Raw genomic sequence first — 18861 nt, forward strand, 5'->3', positions numbered from 1 at the left:
AAAAAAGGTTAGAATGACATAGAAAAGTAGTATGTAGTACATATGCATCCATTTTTTTTTTTTTGTAGATAACAAAATACTATTTGGTGATAAATTCCATAATTTGTCGATCATATTCAAATGATGTTGATGGAAGAGGGAGTTTTAACATTTATTAGGAGCAGTAACAATTTTGCTACATAATTAGTAGGTCAGTTCTGACGATGTGACTCTGCAAAATTTTCATAGATTATAGTCAAAAGAACAAAAAACCACACTTCAAAAGTTTATATTATAAGTGTGCAGATGACAACTTTTCCATGTATGTTATTAGAATAATAAATAGAGTAATTTTAATTGGATTTTTGCTCGTTTTGGATATATTATTAAGAATACAAAAATCTTGAATGAGTTCACATATGGGTTATCTAAATCAAAAAGAGTGGAAAAGGTGAGGAGTAGAAATTTTCATTCCCCTTCAATTTTCTCGGGATTAAAGACAGAAAAATAAATTAAATTAGTGCCCTATTAAGAACATGTCTAGCATTTAAAGTTTTTTTTTTTTTTTTTTTTTTTTTTAAATAGTTGCAGTTGTTTAGAAGCTAAAAAATGATATTCAACTCCCAACTATTTTCCAACATATTTATGATTACGATAACAGGTTTGAACCATATGTGAAAAAATATTTTCAATGTTTACTTCTTTTCCTTTTTTTTGCAATTGTTTAAATGATGTGGATTAAAGGTTATTTGCTTAAAGAAAACCAATAATTAAAAAAAGAGTAACCAAAATATTTAAATGGGTACTTTATGTAAAAATAACCAGCTTAAAAAAAATTTCACAAGCTGCATGCACTTTTTTTAAAGGTATATTTAATCTTTATCATGCAAAAAGATTATGAGCATGTTTGTTTCAATTTTGCATCTCATTTTAAAATATATTGAATTATTTTTAAAAACAGATTTTGAGACAATAGACATATAAGTAAAAATCTTCTCAGACATCAGAATTATACATTTAAAATTTGGTAGATGTTTGTTTCTTGGATAGTAGACAGCTTCTTTAAATATTACAAAAAAGATGAAATATTTTACTAATCAAAGAATACACAATAAGAATTAAATTCAGTGTTTCATATCTCCTAATGCATAACAAAAATTATGCAGCTTTTTCAAAAACATGTCAAAATACTATAACTTCAGAGGGGGCTTTTAGAGTTAAAATAAAAAATTGTTATGACATTATTTGAGAAAAAATTAATCTCTCAAAAAATCAACTTAAATAAACAGACATTAATCTTAAATCTGACAACAACAAAAATTGACCACAAAATTATAATTTTTAAAGATAACCAATTTACTAAATGGCTGTCAATTATTTTGTTTAAACATAAAATAAGATGCTGCTCAGTTTTTAAATTACATTATCATCACAGTAGAATAATTAGCCATATAATTTCATGTTTTGTGTAATAAATACAATATTTTTTTACTTTATTTTAAATGCATGTTTTTTACAAAATGAACTTCAATACTCAGGAATTTTTACTTCCTTTTATTCCAATTAATAGCTATTATTGAACTATTCAAAAGAGCAACAGATAACATCTTAATGCTAATATTAAGAAGAGCAGATGATTTTTCCCGCCAAAATAATTGAAAAAGCAAATCAGTGGCTAATACAATCTTTTGCCATTTGCTAAAAAAATAATTTAGATGATAATGAATCAACCCTTTGCCTTCCAAACTACAAAGATATTTTTTTAAATATTTATTTTAGACATCTTTTTAAGAAATAACAGCTTTATACAAATTATAATAGTTTGAATCATTTTGCATACTCTATCAAAATAAATAAACTGACCAAATATTTTTTTAAAAAAAAAATGATTTATAATAATTCTGTATTTAAAAAAAATCGTTGGGTGGTACCATTTTCGCCTCTGCTAAGCAAAACATTCAATTCTCTTATTAATGTTGAGTTCTGCAGTTCGGTGAAGAGAATAAAATACATTTGCAAGTTTGTGAATAAAGGCAGCGATATGGCTGTGTTTCAAATTCAAAATACTAATGTGAATGCTCAATTGAATAACAACGAGGAAATAACGCGCTATCAAAATGGACGGGACATCAGCTCCAATGAAGCTATCTGGCGTATCTTTGGTTACCCAATTCACGAACGGGACCCAGGAGTTATACATTTAGCCATCCTTTTTGAAATGGCCAGCACGTATTTTTCACCAACGAGACAGCAATTGACGTGCTATAAATCCACCAAAAAATACAGTCACCAAATTTGTCGAATTGTGCAGACACCTTCAGTGCCTTTTGCGCGAACACTACTCTATTCTGAAGTACCATTCCTTTTCATATAAAATCAAAAAAAAAAATGGACGCCCCACAAGCAAGGCACACCAATTGATGTATGCCCCGATTTATTCCAATCAAACACTTTGGGTCGAGTATATACAAGTCAATCAAAGGCAGATTGAGCGCTTCTGTCTGAGACTGTTGTTGGTTAATGTCACTGGCCCATTGTCATTCCAAGATATATGCAAAGTGAATGGATAACAGTATCCAACATATAAAGATGCATGCCTTGCACTTGGCTTGCTCGAAGACGATAATCACTGGGACGATATGCTTGCTGAAGCAGCATTGGGCTGTACAGCAACACAAATTCGTCTACTATTCCCTATAGTATTGACTACATGTTTCCTGGGACGAGCAGAATAAGCACAAAGATTCAACGGCTGACGATATATTGCATCGAATTCATAAGTGGTGCAACCATCTAATGATTACATTCAGCGATGCTATGTACAATGAAGCATTGATTGTTATCGAGGATCTTTTTCTGCCATAGCCAATTTATCACTCAGTCATTTCGGTATGAGTTCGCCAAATCGAAGTGCATCTGATTTAATGGACACCAAAATGAACTATGAACTGCAGTACAATACTGCAGAAATGACAGCTATTGTTATTCGCAATGTCCCACTTCTGGCGCATGAACAAAAAAATCATTTACGACCGCATTATGTTAGCAGTTTCGGCAGGACAAGACGGATTCTGTTTTTTGGATGCAACAGGTGGAACCGGCAAAACATTTTTCATTTCACTAATTCTCGCCAAAATACAATCTAATAATGGCATCCCATTGGCCATTGCAGCAACTTTATTGGATGGAGACAGAACAGCTCATTCAGTATTTAAGCTGCCACTGAATATTCAAAATAACACAGACACAGTGTGCAACATAATAAAACAATTGTTCATGGTACTGAAAAATGCAAAATCATCTGAGATGAATGCACTATGGCACAAAAACCTTCTCTTGAAGCATTGAACAGAACACTCAAAGATATAAAGAACAACAACCTATTCGGCGGCACTCTGTTACTAGTTTCAGGTGATTTCAGACAAACACTTCCCATCATTCCACATTAATCGTACACTGAGGAGGTCAATGCTTGCTTGAAATCATAGCAACTGTGGTGTAATGTTGAAAAAGTCCAGCTAAAAATAAACATGCACATCCAAATGTTACAAGACCCATCTGCTGACACATACTCGGACTAATTGTTAGATATCGCCGATGGAAAAGTTGCTGTCTATGAAAATACTGGGTGCATAAAATTGCCCACTAATTTCTACACTGTTGTTGATTCAAAAATGCTCTCATTGAATGCATATTTCCCGATGTATGCACACAATACATAAATCATGCGTGGCTGGCAGAAAGAGCAATGCTAACGAAGCTGTAAACAGAGTTTTTGAACTCAATGGATTGCGAGGCATGTCACCACACCTTCTACGACTGAAAGCTGGATTTCCGGTTATTTTACTTCGAAATTTGAACCCACCACAGCTATGCAATGGCATGCAATTGGTCATTAAAAAATTGATGAAAAACGTTACCAAAGCCACCAAGTTTAAATGGCAAATTCCGAGCCGAAAATGGTTCACTGTCACAAATTCCATTGATTCTCACAGACGTGCCAATCGAATTCAAACGCTTTCAATTTCCTATTAGATTGGCATTCGCAAGGCCAAACGATGTCTGTTTGTGGCTTAGATTTGGGCACACCATGTTTTTCGCATTGACAATTATACGTGGCATGTTCTCGCATGGGTAATCCATCGAGCTTATGTGATTTGGCTAAAGATGGACTGACAAGAATATTGTACACTCAATTGCTCTTCGAAATGAATATTGATTTTCTTTATTTCATTTTTATACTTTAGGATAAAAAATATATTACTTTTTCCACTTTACGTTTAACTTCTAAGAGAGCAAAAAATGTATATGTTCGTTACGTTAATGAAATACATTGCATTGAAATGAATGGTTGGTATTTTTTTGTTTTTATCTGTGATCATCATCTCTTCTGTCATAGATCCCATCCCTACACACTTACAATACATTATTTTTTAATTAACAACCAAAATATTCACTAGAAATAATTTCTATGGCAGAACAACATTTTCTGGGTCGACTAGTACATATATAAAATTTAAAAACAAAACATTTACCTGTAGCATCCAATAAAATATTTTCTGGTTTCAAATCTCTATATATAACACCTTCTTTGTGTAAATGCTGCAAAGCTAAGACTATTTCACCTAAATAAAAACTGTGAAAGGAAAATTAAGATCAGTATATTCCATAAACATACAAATTAATCTAACATGAATTGATAATACTGTTTATATAAACTTTATTTCAGTAAAAGAGTATCATAGACAAAAAATTTAGCTTTCTGGAAATTACAATACAAATTAAGCTCGAAAGAATTCCATAAAAAAATTATATTTATATTTTAGAAATGAAAACAAAAATCAATTAAAGCAAAAACTTACCAAGCAGTATCTTCCAGCAACATGACTTCTCTTTCAAGATACATAAATAATTCTCCACCACTGAGAAATTCCAAAATTAAATACAATTTTCTTCCAGTTTGAAATGCATAATAAAGATCCACAATAAAAGGATGCTAAAAGGGGAACAATTTATATCCATTAAATCATTATGATCAGTCATTAAATTTGTCATTTCAAAGAATTCTACTTAAATCATTTATGTTAGTATGTAACAAAATAAAAAAAAAAATGCTTAAATTATGCATCTTCCATTTCAGTAGACTAAAAAAATATAATAATAAAAATGTAATATAAATATCAAAATAGATTTATACATACGAGGAAGGAAGAACTTACTTTGACTGTTTCCAAAATATTTCGTTCAGCTTTTGTATGAGCTGTGTCCTTTTTGTTTTTAGCAATAGTGTCCTAAAAGAAATAACATTATATAATGAATAAAAGAAAAGATTTTCCTTAAAATCTTGCTGTCTTAATACTATTTTAATTTTTTAGTGTTAAAAAATCTCCAAATCATATGGTAAAATAGAAGTTTATTTATTATAAAATTACAAACCAACAGCTAATAAAATATATCTACATGTTCAGAACATTATTTAAATATAATCTAAAAAATACACCCAAACACTTCTTTTTCTCTAAAAGTATTTAAAAAAAATTATAAACAAGAGGAAGAAAAGTTGTGAAATTTTCAGCACAATCTTATTAAAACATCAGTAAATTTCAGAACCGAAATTAATTTTCTTAAAAGTTTTTCCAGCTAATTCCTCCCTTAAAGCCATCTCTGTCATTAACCAGAAGGAGAGGTCTCATCAGAACTTTCTTGTGTACTCTCTGATAAAGGTGCTATTCCAAAGAATGCTTTGCAAGACATTGATGTACACTAATTATGAAATATTAACCTTCAACATGAATCTAGAATTTTAACAGAATCTATCATGTGATCCTTGGCAAATTTTTGGGCAATTAATGCAGTTGATAGCATCTGAAATTCAAATTTGAGTTTTAGACACGCTTTCCCCTACCATTTGACGCAGAATTACACTTGTAGTCGTAAACCAATACCAAATTTGATATACTAAGTTATTATGTTTTTGAGTTATGTTTTCGTGCTTCTGAACGTATAGATCAACAGCAATTGGTAAACCTTTATTATATTCAGCTCAAAATTTGACTGGTGTCTACACTATTAATGTTAAACTTGTGCACTGAAAGTTACTCATCAATTCTCATCATTTTGTAGTTTATATATTTAGACAACTAGTTAGACAGACTTCCTCTGGAGAGATTTTGCTCAAAATCAGACAGAAATCTATAAATTTTATGAGATTACCTTTTTTAAAACTTTCATAGCAAAAAGTTTTCCTTTATCCTTTCCTGTTATTTTTCTCACTTGGAATACCTGCAAGAGAAAATAATGGTTTTTCAAAAGAATAAAAAGGCAGCTTTCAAACAACTTTTCTCCAACCAATATGCACATCATAATCTAGTTCAGTAATATTAATGAACTATGCACCATCCATTCGTCTATGCTAAAATGATTCATTCTTTCTTTCTTTATTTTCCCCCATTTTAAAAAATCTTTTCTAAGTGCAAAAAAAAAAAAAAAAAAAAAAAAAAAAACTGATTTCTATACCTTTAAATCACTATTTTAAATAATTAATTTTTAATTTTAATAATATTACGGACAAAAATCCTTTATTTAGTAAAGACCTAATCACAAAATTAAAACATATGCATGTCAGTCATTATTTATGCATGTCAGTATAGCATGTTAATTCTTAGCATTTTTTTTCTTCAAGGAATTACAAATAAATATTCCATTATGGAAATAAAAGAAACAAAATGAAAAAAATAAATAAATCATAATTATAAAATAAGCTGAAAACAATTTTCAAACCTTCAACCTTTTCTTCATAACATATGTTTTTTAATTTCATAAATCACAAGCAGAAATTTAATAACAATAATTTTAAAAAAACCATTGAAAAGGTAAAAATCTTGCCAACAGGATGAAAGAATAGCTTTTTATTTGAAGATAAGGAAATTTGCCACTTTTGCCACTCACAGTTCTGAATATCATAAGGTTTAGAGTCATTAAAATGTAAGACAATGAAAAGTTTTGTAAGAGATATTCAGTTTTGGGTTGTTCAAATCCAATCAAAGTTACTCCAGCTATTGAAACAGTATAGACTTATAAAAAATGAAATAATGACTGAAAGAAATTGATTATTTTAAAAATCAAAATTGAGTGATGAGAAGCACTGCAAGATTATCTGCCCAAAAGAAACTAAAATTTTTTCATTATGTAAGTGTATTCAAAGCAAGACTTGAGAATTGCTACTGTAAAAATCTGAGAAAGTACATATCAATACAAATAAAATCTTTCAGGATACCACAATTTGAAAAGAGATTTTAAAGTTAATATATTTGTCAAATCATAACCAATGCAAATTGGTTTATTACAAACTCCCCCCCCCCTCAAAAAAAAATTACTATAAGATGCAAGTGACAGAATTGCTTTATATATATAAAAAAGCAAAATAAATCTTAATAATAACGCTGTCACAGAAATATAAAGATTGCTGAATTGCTACATACAGTCGCTACAAGCCAAACTCAGACACCACAGGAAAAAAACTTGCTCTGCCAAAATATTTTAGCTAAAATGAATTGGAAAAAAAACTAAAAGATTTTTTTGACAATGAATGTATTGTGCAACTGAAAGCAAAGTCAAATAGTGCCAATTCATAAATTATAATTAAAAATTTAGTCATAAAATTATAATTTGTGAAAAAGAGTATGTAAGCCAAACTCGGACATTTCACAATTAAGCACAAAATAATTGCAATTTATTGGGTAAAAATTACTTCCACTTTTACGATTAATGTTATAATTCTTCAGGGGAACTTTCCAATTGTGTTACTTTCATTTATTATGGAATTAAATAATAATTTAATTAAAATATCAGGGCAAAGAGGCCAAATGAGCAATGAGTTAAGAAAATTGGTAATTAAGCATGCTGAAAATGGAAAGTAAAGTGCCAGAATTATCAGATTGCCCACAGAAGTCATTCAACGTTTAATGGCCTCATAAAATGCTTTAAAACCAATAATCAGGTAGAAAATATGCCTAAGCCAGCGCACAATAAGATTTTCAAAGAAGCAGAAGATTGGTATTTAATCAGAAAAGTAAAAACAAATCAATTACTTAGTGCACCATACCCATCTATTATTGCTAAAAAGGAATTAGGAAAAAAAATGAGCCCATGAACAATATAAAAATGTGCACCATAAGGCAGATCTCAATGGTGGAAAAATCAGATAAAAGCTTTTCATAAGAAAGCAAAATCAGACTAAGATTTAAATTCGCAAAATAAGGACTTAAATTCGCAAGGAACATGAAAACAAGGATTTTTCTTATTGGAAAAATGTCTTATTTACTGGTCAGAGCAAATTCGTAATTTTTGGACCCGATGGCAAGCCTTGCGTCTGGAGAAAATCGAAGGAGAAATTTTGCAAAAAAAAAATTTATAAGCAACTATGAAGCATAGTGGTGGATCAGTATTGGTCAGGGGATCGAATTCAAATACTGGATGAGGAACCCTGTATTTTATTGAAGGGAGAATGGATTAGAATGTGTACCTCGACATTTTAAACAAAAACTTTCGATAAAATGTGCTGAAACTTTCTCTTGCCAACAACTGGCGATTTTATCAGGATAATGATTCGAAACATAATGCTTATCGAGTGCGTTCCTGGCTTCTATATAATTGTTCTCTCGTCATGGACACTCCACCCCAAAGCCGAGATACAAATTCCATCGAAAATTTATTGAAATACCTGAAGAAAAAAGTCTGGAAACACACCATTCCTGTAAAGATGAATTGTTTTTGTGAAAAAATTAATTTATGCCTAAGTGTCTTAAAATGGTTATAAAACAAGGACTTACATATAAAACAATTATCCCTTTGAAATATTTACTAGTTTTTAAAATTTTCATATCCGTCCAAGTTTGGCTTGTGCATTATTTTTTCTTTTATTTTGCTTTTTGCCATAATTTCTGGTTAAAATTAATTAATTTATAATTTCTGTTATTTACTTTTATAATTGCAATAAATATGCTATTAAAAATTCATTTAATTAAATTTCTTATCATTTTTAGTTTACAAATTTTGATTGTATTATCTTTTCTTTGATGTCCGAGTTTGGCTTGGAGCGACTGTAGTTAAAAACACTGCCCTTTCAAAAATGTTTATCCATTTTAAGAAGTTGAGCATTTTCTTTAGTTTATCTGAATAAAATCTAACCAAATTATGAGACAAACTGAATATAATTTTTCGGTAAATATATGTAACAAAATGAAAGATTCCTTGATCCACTGTGCAATAAGAAGAATGTTATTTTCTTCCTTTAACTCTTTCGTGCCAGATCTGTCATATATGCATCGCTAACGAACGTCTCTCACGGCCATTGAACTCATGGGACAGTAATGCACATATGCATTCTAAACTGGAAAAATTTTTAAATGCCACTAGATGACCCCCTGTGTTCAGTACTTTTAAAATAAATATAGTTTTAGTATCCTTTATATAGTAATAATCATTTGCATTTTTGGTCTTCTACTGAAATTTTTTCTTTTTATTATTGCTATTTTACAGTAACTAGTTTTTTTTTTTTCAGTTTTACCATCAGATCTATTTATTTAGCGTAGATTTCAGATACATTTTGCATATTTCTTTATTATGGAAAGCCTTGGTTCTGGTTTACTATAGCAAGAAAACAGGATTTGTGCAGGAAGAATGTGCTCAAATTATAAACAAACTAATAATCTTAAAAGGTAAAAAAAATGACAACGTTAGGACTTGAACATTTTTTGCGACTTTTTTAAAGTTAGGCTTAGCAACGCAAAAGTCCTATCCTATGGGACGATTCCTTTCGTGTACGCTCCGTTCCATGTGTGCCATAAGGTCTCCCATCCCGAAAGGGTTAAACATATCTTACATAACCTTGAAATATTTTATCCAAATGGTTTTGGTATTTTTTTTTTTTACACTAATACCTGAAGAATTTTGAAATCTTGATATATCTAATCGAAATATGTCTTACAAACAAATCTTTCAAAATCATAATTCTCACAGTGGAATTCACATACACTATAGGCTATAAGAAAGTATCATTCAGCATTTTAAACTTTTTAATAAAATAGATATGCCTTAAAGTTTATTTTGATATCAATCTTATCTTAATTTTTATATGGCATAATTAAATATTTCATTTGAAAAGGAAAAAAAGTTTACATTATTTACTTACTTTCCCATATCCACCTTTTCCTAAAACTTTGAGAAGTTCAAAGTCCTTAGGTCCAGTTTTTCCAGAACCCACATCATATTCAATATCTTCATTGATTGTTCCATCAATCTCAGACCTAGAAAAACATGGATTATAATCACTATAACATGCACTTTATTTTAAGTTAACAATTGCCTTAATCAATTTAAGTCCTTAACCAGTTTAAACCGGTCTGAAATAATCACGAGACTTCTCTCTCTATATATAATGATAATTTTTAAAACTTTCATTTTCAATTTTTCTAGCTGGCAAACAAAGTTTTGGAGCTTAACCAAATCTGAGATGGAAAAAAAAAACCCCATCGTTTTTCTAAATATCAATACATGCATAGTCTAATAGTCTCGCGGTTGTTTCAAACCGGTTTAAACTGGTTAATTACTTAAATTAAGACAATTCATAAGAATTCAGAGAATGTATAATTTGGAAATCAAGTTATAACTTTAGTCGGCGATAAATCGCCAAATGCGGCAATCTTCTGCATTATTTTCTAACTTTATTTTGATTAGTTGAAATTATCCCTGAACCAACAATCTTTATCGATTAAACAAACAATATTTTAACTTGTTTCGTTTATTTTTAAAAACGTTGTGCAAGACAATAACTGTGATTTCAAAGAGAAATACTACAACAGCAGATGGTAGATATTTCAAAAGTTGTACTGTGAAAGCCGACTCCAAAATAATAAAATGGGATAATTTGTTGCAAATGCATTTTGAGACTTCAACAATTTGTTGCCTTCAAATCACTTCAAAAACCTCAAACCAAAACAACATCATGTTCTTACATGATTAAAAAATAATAATAATAATAATATTACGATATTATCAAACACTAATATGAATCTATTAGAAAAAGCAAAGGGATTTTCCACTAATCTTACAAATTAACCATAATATCAACTTAATATTTTAGTACCCAGCAGGCTATCCTTTTCATCACGGATTATTCAATTTTATTTAGAAAATATTTCTAACACTTAAGTTTCCCACAGATTCACAAAGTTTATGGTTATACTTACTCTATTGAAGGTAAGACATGTGTCTCATCAGGAACCTAGTGAAATGGAATAAAATATACATGTTAAAAATATAATAAAATTTTAATAATAATACAAATCAACTTTCAATCTAATACTAACAATGATAAGAATAAAAAGATCATTTTATTTCAATAAGGGATGTTTACCTAATTTCAAATAAAATTTCTATAACATTTCAACTTTTAAGTTTTAATGGCAGTTCATTTTAAAGTCATTTAGAATAAGTTATATAGAATTTAAGAACAATAAAAAAATTTTACAATAAAATTTTCTTTCAAACGCATAAAATTTCCAAATGTATTAAAAAGTTAAATAGAGTCAAAAAAATTTACGCCAGAATTTTCCCAATTCTAACTAAAATTAAAAAAACACAAACAATAAAATCCATTTTTAAATAATCACAATTTTTTTAAAAAAAAACCTAATGAATTCAAATATTTTATAATTGGCAGAATATAATAATAAAATGAAATCTAGATAAAAAAAAAGTTTCATGGATTTAATAAAGGAAATTTTATTAATACCAAATTTCAAGATTTTAGCAAGATACAATTATTCTTCTAGTAAATCTTTCTTTTACAATGAAGAAATTTCCAACTTTAGACAGAGATTTGCAATGCCACATCTTACAGTAAAATTTTTTCCTATATTAAATGCTATTGACTTTCCAGCAATTTCAAAACAGGTTTTAAATATTTCAGAAACTTAAAGATAATTTAACTAGAATCTATTGCAATTAAATGAATAAAATTGCTGCATCTTTTAACAAAGTATATTTGGAAAAATATACATATGTTGTAATGATACAAATGAAAACTTTCAGATTTCTTTTCCACAGAATTTGCAAAAATAAGCAGAGCAACAAAGTAATTATCTTTTATTTAATTCCTACTATTAGCTCGCTCTATATATATATCTTGTTCAAATTTTCAATTGTTAATAAAATACTTTTTATTTGTCCACTCAAATTCAAATACATTTTTTTTTTAAATTGTACTGAATGACACTTGATGTTAATACAGTTTCTTTTAAATATGAATTAAATTTGTCCAGTAATTTCTATTTGGTCGCAAGCTCTATTTTGCCACTTAATATTGTAATTATTTAATAACAAGTAACTAAAATAATTTTTTATTGATCTAAGTAGGAATTGACTTAAAATTTATATATTACTTATTTCTTTAGAAAAAAATCTGAAAGATACCAATTAACCTGTGATTTAATTCATAACAATGAAATTCCAAACCATCCAGGTCAAAGCATAACAATAAGGAATGAAGTTATTTCCAGCTTGCAAGAAGTAAAAGAACCCCTTAATAATTTTTCTTGCAAATGAATATAATGATTTTTAATCTGAAATGAGCAAATAGTTTTATTTTTGTGCAAAGAATCCACTCTTCCCGACTTTTCTTCAATGTCCTTCAGATAATCATAAAATAAAAACTTGGATAATGGCAAATGAATAATATAAATATTATTAAAAAATAACAAATAATGGGAAAACTATTATGGAGTAATTGGAACATTCCTGTATTATATTTACAGCAAAATACTAAATTCCTAGAAAATTATTCTGAAAGAGAGGGGGGGAATGACAAAATAGCTTCAGGTAAAAGAAAGTCTGACAGGCTTCAATGAATTTTTACTTATTTCTGCCTTTACCACAAAAATATTTTATAAATGCACAATTCGAAATAGTTTTCAGCAGAAAACTATTCTTTAGATATTTATTTCAATCAATTAGTTATTTCACAACGTATATGTGATCAATCAATGGAAAATGATAAAGCAGTGAACAATTAAAGATATCTTTTTATCATCCAATCATAAAGAAATTTAATCATACTATTGGTATGAATGGATCATCCATAAAGATTAAAAAAAAATTGGAAGATCAGTTTAAACAAAATGTCTAGACATATAAATATCTAGATAATATTATAAAAAATTAATTGTTGAATAATTAATTTAAGTGTTTAAAAAATAATATAAAGTACATATAATTTACTTTGGATGCAGTTCAGAAGCTATAAGAAAGCATACAACATTTATTCTTTAAGAATTAACCTTTATTTTATTCTCACTACTCTTATGGTATCAAGAAATTTGTAACTGTGAAATATTAACCCATGAAGAATCAATAAGAAAATAGGTTTATTTTTAATCATTTGAAGGGAAGGGGGAGCACAAAGTACTTTCTCTGTTGCTCTTTTAACACTATTAAAAAAAAAAATTAGATTTCCTTCAGCCCTAAATCAAAGATTAAAAATAATCTAAACTTGTTGACTTTTTTTAATTCTTATGTCTTGAATTTATAAATGATAAAATAAATTTAAAACAAAACCTAACAGTGCCCAATCAAATCCTAAGCAAGTCAATGAGTGCAAGCAAAATAGGATAACTTGAGAAATTAGATGCAATGAACTTTTATTTGCTGTGACAAGATGCAGTTCAGAAAAGTTAGTTAACATCACTAAAGTAATGTTAACTAAGCAGTATTATTAATATAGTAAGTGAACAGCTGATCAAGAAAGCATTTAATTACATCCATGCTTTAATAATATTTCTTTTTACTTATTTTCAATATCTAAATAATATAAATGGAAAAATTTGTAACTGTTTTCAATATTCAGCCAAAAGATTTGATCATAAATTTCAATAGTTAAAATTTTTTATTACATATTTTAAAAATTTGAGTTTTATCAAGTTAAATTGTGCAAAGAAAAAAGGTCATAACAAATATTTCACAATTTTTTTTCCCCCTAAGTTCCTTCCAAAACATGGAGATAATAAAATAGTATAACATTAAACTACTTTGTCAGCAATTAAAAAGACATTCGATTTCCCATGCTCATATTTTTATCATTAAAACAAAACAAAAAAATTATATCAATAAATGTAAAGCCAATTAATGTAATGCAGATTTAAGAATATATTGAAGGTCTATATGAAAAAGATATTATATCCTAAACAATTTAAAATTCTGAGCAAAATCTAAGAATTTATACTGAAAGAATTGCATTTGTAGTGCAGAGATCTTGTGCAGGTATTAAAATGTAAATATGATAAATAAAAAGGAATCCTTTTTGCCTAAATAATTAGCCTGCTGTAATAATTGAACTATAAATAAGCATTTTAAATGCATTTTTCACTATATATTTGGTATAAATATTCCTTTCATAATTAATCAGATCAAACATTTTAGATAAAATGAGTAATTTAAGAAATTATTCCTTTCCATAATTATTTATAAAAATTTGTATATTTTTTTTTAAAATCACAATTTATTCGAATTTTATCAAATTTTCAAAATTAACATTTCAAAGCATCCTAATTTACTAGCATCAAAGCATTTAATTTGAAGTTTAATTTCTAATTCAATTTATAGTTTAATGAATTTTAAAATTCCAAATAAAAATTCTTGTAAATAATAAAAGCAACTTGAAATCTTTCGATGTCGTTAAAAAGTGTATTTTGTATTCAGAAAGTAAAAAAAAAAAAAAAAACCTTATTGATAGAAAGAAAAAAAACGCTTAACAAACAGAGCGCTTAAGAGAAAGTTAGGATATCAAATCTAGAGCTTCAAGAATTATTCAAATGAAAAACACGTAGCGAGGAAAGCCAGAAACTATGTCCCACATTTTCACTTCGACCTACATAAAAAAAACTAGTGCAAGGTCGACGACTTTCTCGAATTTTGATTAAATAAAATTTATCAATTAATATTTTTTTTTATTTTACAAATAAAAGTGAAAGGAGAAAAATCTGGTGTAAATTCTGTCAGAGATGACAAAACTTTTCAATAAATATATAAAATAGAAAAGGAAATGCGAGTTAACTAAATGTCAAGGCAACCAACGTAACACGCGGAAATGATTTAAACGCATGACAAGCGTAAAAATATTTGGGGCATATATTTTAACTGTAACTTAATACATTATTCACTACTAAAATAAAAACACGGAATCAAAGAGTAATATTCATTAAAAAGTTTCATTATCCAAAAAAATATGAAGAAATATGTTATTAGGCTTACATTCACCTGTCCATCTACTTCTATAGCTTCAATAGCATCATCATCGGATTCATCGTCATACTGTTCAACTTCGTGTAATTCCAGATCAAATACATCACCCATTTTTTAATATAAATATTAAGAAGCAAAATAAATAGTTAAAATCTTAAAAATGTCGACAAAAATCAAATTTCAATAAGAATTTTGAATAAATATGGGGCTCGCAGATACGAGACGAAAACAAACCGAGTTCCACAAAGCGAAAGTGGTTGAGTTGTACTTTGCTGAAAAATCAACAAATAAGTTTCCGTTTAGAATGCGAATCTGTTCGCTACGAGACATGTGATAGGCTATCGCAATACAGATAAGGAAAAGAGAATTATTTTGCGAAAAAAAAAAATTAATTTTTCAAAATGTTAAAAATCTCTGTCATTAATTTTAATGTAGAAATTTTAAACCAATTTTTCCTTGTTTCTGATTAACAGAGTGTGCTGCACGTTCAATGCAATTTCAGAATTACTGCTTCTGGATATGTGCCTGTCGCACTAGAGCTGTTATATTGTATGGCGTCAGACAATTAAATTTGCTGATGGATTTTATTTGCAATTTTTTCTTTTTTTCTTCTGACTCATTTTTATGAGCTTAATAAATTGAATTTGTGTTTGCTGCATAAGCTGATTTTATAGAGTAAACAAATTAATTAGAACTCTTTAATTGTTTACAGCAGAACAATGTAAGGAGAGCAATAAATTCATCCTTAACGATAATTCTTGGACTCATTAGACATCAACAAGTGTTAAATAAGAAATTAATTCAAATTATATACACAACAAATTGATATGGAAGTTTGATAATTTGTCATATATATATATATATTATATGTATTAATACATTGATAATTTGTCAAATGCATTTATTTGGAGTCTCAACCTGGACCACCAAATACAGAAAATTTATGCACTTTATTAAGGTGACCATTTTTTTTTAACCTGAAACCAGGACAACATGAATTTTGACCAGCCACGCCCAAATTTTATAAATTTTTATCAAAAATTCACCCAATGGCCAACCTGTATACCTAAGTAAATAAAAAATTTTTAGATATCAAAAAATGTTGCGTTTATTTAAACAAAAGAAATATGAAAACTAAAATATGAATTTACAATATAAAAATAAAACATAATATAACATGATAAGCCATACCTAATATAATAACATAATAAAACATAAGGAGTTATTTAATTTAGTTTGTTTTTTTTATATTTTTCTGAGGAGTAAATTGCTTTTAACAAATTTTTATTTTCCTGTATATTTTCATAGAATTCCATACAGGTTGCATTTAAATTATTTTTGACAATCAACAAGGATTTCAAAGTTTCCACTTTCAATTGGGTTTTCTCGCTAGTCCAGATGTTGTTTAATAAAGAAAAAACCCGTTCGGTCGGTGCATTAGTTCCTGGCATACAGAGGCAATACTCTACCAATTTGCCAATATTATTGAACACATCATTTTCTTTAAAGGTTTTAAAAATTTCAATCCACCTATCTGATACTGAAACACAATTTTGTTTCCAATGCCCAAGTTTCTCATCTGTGGTGTAGCGCTGAATGAAACAGATTTCATCAAAGAGCTCATCTTCAATGAAATTTATTTCCGGATAATGTTGAATTAAATAGTCACTGCATACTTGAACCATTTGATGCGTAGGTTTCATGTTTAATGTAATCTAATTAAACTTCTCGATTCCCTCAAAATGGCCTTCCCATTCTTCCCGATACTGAAAACATGTGCTGTAAAATTCCACCACTTTTTCTTTGAAAATATTCGATTTAACTAAGCCGTCTTCTTCTAGCCTTTTTAAATTTTGTCGAACTTGCAGGGGCAGAAAAACACTTGCCATCCTGTCAGCAATTTTGGTTTTAAGATCCTTATAAATGATATTTGTTTCCAACATAGAAATATCCTGTCCTTCTATCTTTAAAACCGTGTTATGAAACATTGACGACACATTATGGAGAAAGAAAAGCCAAGATTCGGTTTCAGGATTCTCAAAATAATTTTTAATAATTGTCGGAGTTTTTTCATTAGACGCAAAATACGATTTTAATGCAGGAAATTATTTCCAACACGCCCTCAATAGCTGGTCGTAACGCTAACCACCACGTAGCACTGTAACCCAAAAGTTTTTAATATTCTATGTCTATAAAATTACAAAATTCTTTTAATTCACTGACGCACACAGTATAAATATAAAAGTAAGAGTAAATCTTGGTAATTAAAGTTTGTATATCAATTGGAAGGCAGTCCGCCGCGGTTTGTATAGAATTGTTTAAAATATGCGCTGAGCAACCAATTCCGACAAGCTCCCGTCCGTCCAAAGTAGCTTTTAGCTTGGTAAAAATATTATTTTTCCCTGCTCTTCGCATGCCTCCAAAGTTAGTGTTGGTGTTGTCGGCACAAAGCCCTAATATCTTGCTTTCTAAATTATGTTTTTTTAAGACCTCTACAATATGTTCGGTAACTATGTCAGACGTTTCTCCTGGCAAATCCTTTACTTCAATAGTTTTTACCTGTATTCCATTCTTGTATGAAAAATATCTGACAAGTAAAGGAATAAGTTTAATTTCCTTTACTTCCTTTAAGTTTAAATTCCTTGTGATTTGAGGCGTCTGAATACACTGATATAAAACTGACGTTTCTCAAATCTTCATCCAATATTTGATTTGCATAAGGGACAAGTACATCGGTGATTATAGCTTCGCATTTGGTTCTAGAGCATGTGAATTTAGCATCGAAATATGTCTTAATAAGTTTACAGGTACAGTCCTTTGATCGAAAAGATTGATTATGCATAACTGTATGATATGCCTACAGACCTTCAGCTGCAGCTATTTTCTTCTCGGCAGTTTCAAATTCTTTTTTCTTAAAATATGATGTCTTACTCGAACTTGCAATTGCTGCTGATACTGCTCGTTTGTGTTTAACTGTTTTTATGTGGTTTTCAATGTCGCTTTTCCCACTATTTGCAATAGAAAACGTACTTCTACATTTTTCACAATATACTTCTCTAAGATCAATATTATTACTTTCTTTAATAAATGTATATTTTAATTTTAAATCGTCATTAAATAAGCACTTTCGTCGTTTTGCCGCCATGATAATAATAAGGTAGGTACATCACAGTAGTTAGTACATCAGACCAACACTGGCTTGTATGACGTCGTGGTGGTCCTGCTCATGCGACACCTGACGATATCACATGGAATTATCAGGGTTGCCAGTTCTAATTTTATTATTTTTATTTTATTACTTTTTTTGTTTTAATGTTTTCTAATCTAAAACCAGTACTTTTCGTGTACTGGTTTTGTTTAATGACTAACCAGGACTTATGCCCTGAAAACCAGTACTGTACTGGTAAAATCAGTACGAATGGTCACCTTAACTTTATGCACTTCTTATACTGCGATTCAGACAAACTTGACTTCATAGACATTTTAGAAAATTCTTTTTTATTTAATTTTTAAGCACGATTGTAGTCAGGCATTTGTACTATTATATTGACAAGCTTGTTATTAATGTAATTGAAAATATAAACA

At 28.8% G+C, this 18861-nt stretch overlaps 1 protein-coding gene across 1 annotated transcript in view; it reads right to left on the reverse strand.

The window, feature by feature from the left end:
- Nucleotides 1-15547, reverse strand: part of LOC129976707 (ribosomal protein S6 kinase beta-1-like) — a 36483-nt gene extending 20936 nt beyond the window's left edge. The window contains exons 1-7 of the mRNA XM_056090417.1: nucleotides 15286-15547; nucleotides 11229-11263; nucleotides 10172-10286; nucleotides 6193-6261; nucleotides 5199-5270; nucleotides 4842-4975; nucleotides 4515-4615 (exon numbers count right to left, since the gene is read on the reverse strand). Coding sequence (XP_055946392.1) covers nucleotides 4515-4615; nucleotides 4842-4975; nucleotides 5199-5270; nucleotides 6193-6261; nucleotides 10172-10286; nucleotides 11229-11263; nucleotides 15286-15387 — 628 coding nt within the window. The 5' untranslated portion in view covers nucleotides 15388-15547. The remainder of the gene's footprint in view (nucleotides 1-4514; nucleotides 4616-4841; nucleotides 4976-5198; nucleotides 5271-6192; nucleotides 6262-10171; nucleotides 10287-11228; nucleotides 11264-15285) is intronic.
- Between the last annotated feature and the right edge of the window lie 3314 nt (nucleotides 15548-18861).

This window comes from Argiope bruennichi, chromosome 1 (genome assembly GCF_947563725.1).
Source record: "Argiope bruennichi chromosome 1, qqArgBrue1.1, whole genome shotgun sequence".
NCBI lineage: Eukaryota > Metazoa > Arthropoda > Arachnida > Araneae > Araneidae > Argiope > Argiope bruennichi.